Source organism: Barbus barbus (genome assembly GCF_936440315.1).
Source record: "Barbus barbus genome assembly, chromosome: 29".
Classification (NCBI taxonomy): Eukaryota; Metazoa; Chordata; class Actinopteri; order Cypriniformes; family Cyprinidae; genus Barbus; species Barbus barbus.
This window is the reverse complement of record NC_136757.1, coordinates 29,005,160-29,013,595: the sequence shown is the minus strand read 5'-3', so window position 1 is coordinate 29,013,595 and position 8,436 is coordinate 29,005,160. Positions and strand designations below refer to the sequence as shown.

At 37.5% G+C, this 8,436-nt stretch overlaps 1 protein-coding gene across 1 annotated transcript; it reads right to left on the bottom strand.

The window, feature by feature from the left end:
* Positions 1–1,502: 1,502 nt before the first annotated feature.
* On the bottom strand, positions 1,503–3,563 carry LOC306849136 (thyrotropin-releasing hormone receptor-like; the record flags this gene model as incomplete). Its single annotated transcript, XM_079383978.1, has 2 exons — positions 1,503–1,859; positions 2,787–3,563. The coding sequence occupies 2 exons, from the start codon at positions 3,561–3,563 to the stop codon at positions 1,503–1,505; spliced, it is 1,134 nt and encodes a 377-aa protein (XP_079240104.1).
* Positions 3,564–8,436: the final 4,873 nt, after the last annotated feature.

The window sequence follows — 8,436 nt, the reverse complement described above, 5'->3', positions numbered from 1 at the left end:
TAACATTTATTTAAAGGTTTTATTTATGTTTTAAGTTTACAATTTTAACAACCCAGACTAGATCTTGGTCTCTTTTAGCTTGTCAGGTTCATAATAATAATAATAATTGATAAAAGGTCCATATCGTGAGGGATTACAAGTTTCTTAAAGTTTATTAGAGCAAAAATAATGAATGTACAACAACTCAATACATCCTCCTCACAGTTCAAAAACATAATTTCCTGTACGACCAGTTCTGATCTTCTATACTTCACTGTGAGAACCATCAAAGGACTTAAGAGCCTTAAGAGGAAAAAAACAACTTTAAGGTTTTATTTTTTGGTCTGGAGAGACAGTTTTGAGTTCTGAACGTTACAGTATGTTCTTATAATTTCACAATTATTATTTTAGAAGTTGAATGAAAGTTTGGTCCCTCTTTATACGGTCCCTTTGAGTATTTTAGTCCTACTTATACTTTATTTAACATAACATAGGCATGCGGACACACAAAGTGTTGAATAATTGAGTTATTTCTCACAATCAAAATTTACAGTGTTTCTATGGATCTGTACTCAGTAGTGAACATCATTTATATGCCAAAAACAAGTATTAAATTGTAATATTATCATGACACCATCGCTCTTTATACAGAAATATATACACTGTAAAAATTATTTTTCTAATTTGTAAAGAAAACAGGTTATTGGAATGTATTTGGTATTTTCACCTCAAAATTTAACATTTGAGTGTGTTACTTGCTGTTTCTTTGCAATTATTTGCAAATTTACTAACAATTTCTGAGTGAAATTAAAGTAAATTTCTGAGTAAACAGTTCAGCTCACTTTTAGCCAAATCATTCAAGAACTGCATCATTTATCACTTTTTTCATTACTTAGAGACTCCTGATATTAAAGGAATAGTTCACCTAAAACTGAAAATGTCCTCACCTTCAGGTCATCTAAGATTAATGAGTTTGGAGAAATGTAGGATTGCATTAGTGTCTCATCAATGGATGCTCTGCAGTGAATGGGTGCCGTCAGAATGAGAGTCCAAACAGCTGATAAAAACATCACAATAATCCACATCACTCCAGTCCATCAGTTAACATCTGGAGAAGACAAAAGCTGAAACAAGACATTTTTAAGGTTTAGTGATAAAGTGGTTTGGTCTGAATCAGGAAAGTTTACAAGCAAAAACAGCTCTAAACAAATCTGTGGCTGGATTTTGATGCGAGAGACAACAGGAGATGTACTTTCACTGGAGGAAGCGTTATTATAGATTATGGACTCATATTTAGAAGCAATGGTTTGAAGTTATTGTGATGTTTTTATCAGCTGTTTGGACTCTCATTCTGACGGCACCCATTCACTGCAGAGCATCCATTGCTGAGACACTGATGCAGAGACACATTTCTACAAACCTGATGAAGAAACAAACTCATCCTAATCTTGGATTGCCTGAGGATGAGCACATTTTCAGCACTTTTTCATTTTTAACTGAACTATTCCTTTAATGTTTCCAGATCAAGCAGGACTAAACGTGTCTGTTTTCAAACTGCTGTGTTTCTTCATACTGTTTTCACTGGAGAAGTCTTTTATGACGCTGTAGTAAACACTTACAGTGCATTTGCCTGCTCGGCTCTGGTCTGACCTGCGTTTACAGTCGCAGAGCCTCTTAAAGGCAGCGCGAAACTTCTGCGACATGGCGTTGTAGATGATGGGGTTGACGGCGCTGTTGGTGTAAATGCACATGCGGCAGAAGAGCAGGAACCAGGTGTTGAGATACGGCGGATCCATGAACGAATTCACTACCACTAGAGTCCGATACGGCATCCAGAGGAGAGCAAACAGAACCACCACCACCGCCAGCATCTTTGTGACCTGCAAAACAAGTCAAGTCAGCTTTATTTCTACAATGCATTATACAATAGAGATTGCTTCAATACAGACGGAAGTTGCTACTTAGAGAAAAGTGGATATTTGAGCTGTTTTTTGTTTATGCGTGTATTTACATTCATAGGCAGAGCACATTGCACATGATTGCATAATATTTACACTTTCTGAAGAAATGCTTTGATACTATTTGATGCTAGAAAGTTCTTGATGGTTGTTTGGCGTCTCTGTGATATTCTGGCCTCGTAAAAAAAGGCTCAGATCCCTCCTCTAATATCCTTCTTTGGATATTGGCCTATTTTTATTACCTGTCAGGCAAAAACGACAGTCTACATGTCACTGAAACACTCCTGCTTACACATTATATTACTGATTATAATTGATATACAGTATGATGATACAGAACACCATCTCACAGATCTGTTTGTACTGTAATTATGGATCATAAACAATCACAAACAACAAATTCAGGATCGGTTTCCTTCTGACAATTAAAGGTTAGCTTTAAGAATTGAAGAAAGTTGTGTTTTCTGGTTATAACTGTATTAAAATAAATACATAAAGAATTTTAAAATATATATATTTTTACATACATTATTAATACAGTTAACTAAACCCATAAAAAACTGTTACTTGAAATATACATGTATATATATATATATATATATATATATATATGTATATGTATGTATATATATTTTTATTTTCTTCACTAGAAGTTACATTGGAAGACAAACAAATAAATACATAAATATATAATTTTCTTTCTTCATAAATTAGGCATAAAAAATAAATGAATAAATATATTTTCTTTATATTTTTCAATGAATTGCATTAGACATTCATGAAAAAATATATTATTTTTTTGTTTCTTCATATTTTCTAGAATGTACATGATTGACAGACAGAGCGCACCTGTTTTCTGGATGATGCTGCTCTACAGGACACTTTCACAGAGCTCTGCCGCCGGCCCTGATGGACAGAGAGCCTCTGCTCTGACAGATTCGACGACAGCGGGTCTCGAAACAAGATCCTGGCGATCAGACTATACAGAACCAAAGCCACGACGAGAGGAACCACGTAAAACAGAGTGAAGTCCAGGAAGTAGATGGGCATATAGAGGTTCCTGGACACCCGATAGCCGCAGCGGACCACGACGCCGTTAGAATAAACCGTCTCATTAGTGTCCACAAGGAAGAACCACATGATGCAGTAGAGAGAGGTGAAGATCCAGACACAGGCGATGATCTTCTTGGCTCTGGATACAGTGCAGATGAGCTGGGCTTTGATGGAGTGGCAGATGGCGATGTAGCGCTCGACGGTGAAGGCTGTGATGGAGCAGGAGGAGACGTTGATGCCCAGGTACTGCAGGTAAGTGATGCAAACGCAGCCAGCATAGCCGTAGATCCACGAAGCCATGACTTCGGAGATGTTTGGTAAACCTGCGGCCAAAAGCACGGTCAGATCGGCCATGGCTAAACTCACCAGGTAGCAGTTGGTGGCGGTCATCATGTGTTTGCTACGGATCACCACCAGAACCACCATGACGTTCCCAGCGATCCCCACACCGCAGATGAGCAGAGACAGAGAGATGGTGACCACCTGGATCTCCAGAGAGTTCTCCGGCATCGTGCTCAGAGTCTGACCATCACTGGAGTTTCTGTCCAGATGCATTGAGGTGCTGTTTTCCATCGTAGTGTTTCTCAAGATATTCCCATTATAGACATCTCAACAAACAGCCTGGAGAAAGTCTGAGAAACATAAAGTAAAATGCATACCATCATCATCATCGTCATCAAGATTTCTTGAAGAGTTTTTATTAATATAATTAAAATAATTAAAATATAATTAATTAATATAATTAGAATAATTAAAAGTGTATTTTATTCTTTTTTTGTTGTTTTTATTCAACTGTAACAACCCTGATACACAATGCTATGATATTTATCTGAGCGATTATGTACCTAGCCTTTTTTCATAAGCAACATCCATTCCACTACTAAATTTCATTTTTACAAAATATAAAATAATAAAACAGTTATTAAAGACAAAACCTTTATATACAACTGAAAATGTCACTATTAAGATATTAATACAATTGTTTCATATATTTAATGTACAAATGAATGCATGTGCTCTCAGATGTGATCAGATTCATGAAATGTCACTCACCGTGAAGCTGGATGATTTCAGATGATGGATCTTGAATTGTAGATCACTAACAGGAGGCGATTTCTTCTCCAGAGAGCTGCAGCATCTACTGAGAGAATCAGCATCAGTCCTCGTCTTCTCTTCTCTCTCCTCTCTTTCACTCACTGCCAATGAATATCTCTCCTCTCTTTCTCTTGATTCTTGTCTAAAGCTCCAAGCTCTCACTACTCACTACTCTATTAGTATATACTCTATTAGTATATAAATATACCAGTAAAGGTATATTTAAGGATCTTTTTGCCATAAATGCCATGAACTTATGAAGCTGTAGGATATCAGAGACCAAATCAGACAAAGTTAAGACTCGACCAGAACATCGAAACATGAGAAGCTGAAGTTCCAGAGGGGCCTCAAAGCTGTAAGAGGACGTCGTAAATCAGATTCCTAGCTCCAACTAGTCTGAAGCAAGCGAACTAACCAACTCTTCCACAAAACAGCTTGCAACATTGAGACAAAAGAACACTTATTGATAATTCCAATTCAGGAAGGAGATCGTCAAATTTGGGGTCAAGCAATCAAGACTGATGGTCAAAGAGATGGCCATCACAGGTTCCACGCTGGAAGTCACGAGGTTCCTTAGACTGACTTCTCCCCCACATAGAAGACAGACCAAACCGAAATTCCTTTGTCTAAAGAACATGTCTTCGTTCTCCATAGAACTACACAGAGACTTTCTTTTTCATATGCACCTAAAATCCTCCTAAAAGGACATTTCTATGCAGAAGCCCATATTATGTTTGTAGCCCACACATTAGACTATCATGTTTTAATCAAATATTATGTATGTCTTTTTAATCATTGAATAGCTGAAGGATTCATATGCGTGTTTGGTATGTATGAGTTTGTAAAATCATGCTTTAAATGTTTCTTCCAATTAATTCTTTGTCAAATGTATCATATTCTGGTTATAGAAATCACATCCAAGAGTATACTTTGCAAGAGTGTGTAAAATTCGGGCCATGTGACTGATAACGTGCTGATTTATGATGGAAGGAACACCCCCGTCTAAGATAATAGCCTATCTGATCGGTCAAGACACCAGAGGGGACGTGTCCAGAAGCCGAGTTTAAAAACTCAGGACACCATCAAACTCTCTCTTTTCTCTCTCCTTTTTTTTGCTTCAACTTTTGCCATCGCGTTTTTGACGCTGCCTTTTAGCGCTTTCTGAGCGTGCTCTGGCCTACATGCCAGCGGCTACTTAACACCACGATGAGAAGAAAACTCACCTAGTCTCTTTACATCCCTTTATTCTTTTATTTTAATTTCTTTTCTTTTCCATTGCGAGTTTCGTGTACTCCGTTAAGTTTTGCCGCCACGCCTCGTCTCTCCGAGTTCAACTCGAGTCTGTGACCGTCTCTGTCTGAGTCTGTGTACGCATCCCCCATGAAGTGCACAAACACACCAGACCGAGACAGCAGTGCAATTTAGCATTAAGAGAGTAAGAGAAACACACACACACACTCAGGTTTCTCTGGCCTTCAGTAGAGGATCTGGTCCTACTGAATCATGTCATACATTTTGCTCCTGGAGCAAATGAAGAACACTTCATGTCATGTTATTTATGTTATGTTTTATGTTATGTAACGTGAGGTAAGACTCAAACCAGTGGAGTGAAGTTTGGTGATACACACTGATGAGAGGATGAACAGAAGGATTTGATGATTAACAGCATCAAATCCAGCAGATAAATCTAGCAGAATGAGAAATGATGATATGGACTCAGCTCTTGCACTTCGTAACAATCCAGTGACTCACAGCAAGGCAGTTTCAGTTGAATGGCCACTTTTATTCCTGACTGGTTACTGCCCAGCTGGCAATGTGTTCAAGTGATTTTGCAATGAAAGGGAGAAGAGAGACGGGCATGTAGCTTTCAACAAGTGAGGTGTTTAGTGTAGGTTTTTTAGCAGTGGGGTTACCCAAGCCTGCTTGAATACGGTGGGGAAAATGTCTGTGAGAAGAGATGTGTTGATGATGAGTGAGTGAAGGCAGAATTGCAGGAGAAATAGCTTGCAGGAGATCTGAGGCGACTGAGTCAAGAGGGCAGAGTGTGGGGTAGTTGGAGAGAATGAGTTTAGAGGCTTTAGGAGGAGAGAAGGTGGTCAGCTGTAGCAGTGACTCATATCTACTTAGATCAGCTGAATCTTTTGATTTGCACCATTTTCTCTTTGCTGCCCTGACTGAGGTTAGTCTGGTGCTCACGGAAGACTTGGGGTGAGTAGCACATGCTGGGGAAAAGAGGACAGATTGTGTCTAGTTAGGGTAGAAAACAACATATGCACGGCACAATTCACATCTAATGATGAGAAATGTGTGGGGGTGGGAAGAGAGGACGATACCACAGAGCAAAGTCCAGAAAGAGACCATAGGTATCGTCTAAATGAAACTGGCAGAGAGGTTGGTGGTGTGGAGGAAGGTATATGTAGATTCAAATTGATAATGAAATGATCTGAGACCTGTTTATTAACCACAAAAAAAGCCAAATATACTTAAATATCGCTAAGATAGCTCCTTAATAGTCACAGCAACAACGAAAAAAAGTCGTTAAATTTGGTAAAAACCCCACAAACTGGCAACACTGCACATTTGAGTATCTTCTTTTCCTTTTAAAGGTCTTTGGCAAACCCACCTAAAGGTCCATACTGCCATCAGCATTACATCATGACATCTGTGAACTTAAGATAATATTTACTAATATTTCATAGTATTCTATGCAGTGATAAAGGTTATGTCTATTAGCACTGCATTAAATATACTTTATTATAATGAAAATTATAATAACAAGATAAACCATATATCGTTGCCTGAAAGTTAAAGCACTGGGGTTTTTTTCATTTGTATCTTTGTTTTTTTTGTTGTTTGTTTTATTAATATTTTTTTAGATTTGTGACATTGCTTTTATGTAATGCTAAAACACTGATTTCAGAAGTTGTAGTGATGTTTTCTTTTCCAAGAAAGAATGTGAAACACTTAAGGGTTAGTTCACCCAAAAAAAAGAAAATTCTGTCATTAATTACTCACCCTCATGTCGTTTCAAACCTTCGTTCATCTTCAGAACACAAATTAAAATGTTTTTGACGGAATATGAGAGCTCTCAGAAGCTACGAGAATACTTTTTGTCTGCAAAGAAAACTAAAATAATTACTTTATTCATGGTATGAGAAGGAGAAGAATTGTTGAATAAAGCCATTATTTTTGTTTTCTTTGCAGACAAAAAGTATTCTCGTAGCTTCGTGGAATTACAGTTGAACCGCTGATGTCACATGGACTATTTTACCGATGTCCTTGATACATCTCTGGACCTGGGAACATTGCAGTTGTGTTGCTGGAGGGTCAAAGATCTCTCAGATTTAATCAAAATTATCTTAATTTGTGTTCCAAATTTGTCTTACGGGTTTGGAATGACATGAGGGTGAGTAATTAATGACAGAATTTTCATTTTTGGGTGAACTAACCCTTTAAAATACCTTATAGTGCTACAAAAATCAAAACATTAGGTCATTGAACTTTGAACTCATTAAAATGATGCTGCCTCAGAAGTCTGCCCGAAATCCATTTCAGGAGGTACCATGTGCATAAACGCTGCCTGCAAAGTCCTGGTCTGATAGGGTCAGCTGCCTAAGCCTTCGGACACAGTCATATTCTCATCAGTGTTTTCCTCTACTGGACTGAATCCAGGAGAACTGAATTACAGTCCCACTGGTCAAACCGTGATATTACAAGCCCTTACATTAGATCATATGAGGTCAAAATCCATTCCACAACAAAAATATTTGTCGACAATATAAAAAAAGTCACCATATATTTTTTATTGTATTTTTATTATTAAAAATAAGAACAAGAAGCAAATCACATTAATTACACTTAAATAGTTTTACCACTGCAGTTCAGTTGGTGACAGTTCAACAGGAAATCAGTTGAAAGCATCCAGTCATTGAAGTGAAAATACAATTTATCAGATTATATTGTAAAAATATTTGATATATTAGTTGTATCTGATTGTATTATGCTGCCTTCACATGCTATCGGAAATTTCCTATTTCCCACTTATGAAGTCGTGATTATGAGCTTGTCGTATTCAATTGCTTTAATGTCGGAAAGAATTAAATGAAGCATCCCATTGGTTGACAATCATATAAACATTCACCGCGCTATACATGCAGTTTGCTGACAATTCTGGAATTTCGGTCAAATACATGCTTATTTCACTGCTTATAAAACATACAATATGCTTCGAATGATCTTTCATATCTAGCCTATAAATACACTACTTTAGCAACAAGACAAAGGGATGTAGTTGTTGTGAGAACAGCATTGACAGCAGCAAGGGTTGTCCCTCCACCATGTTTAAAGTTTA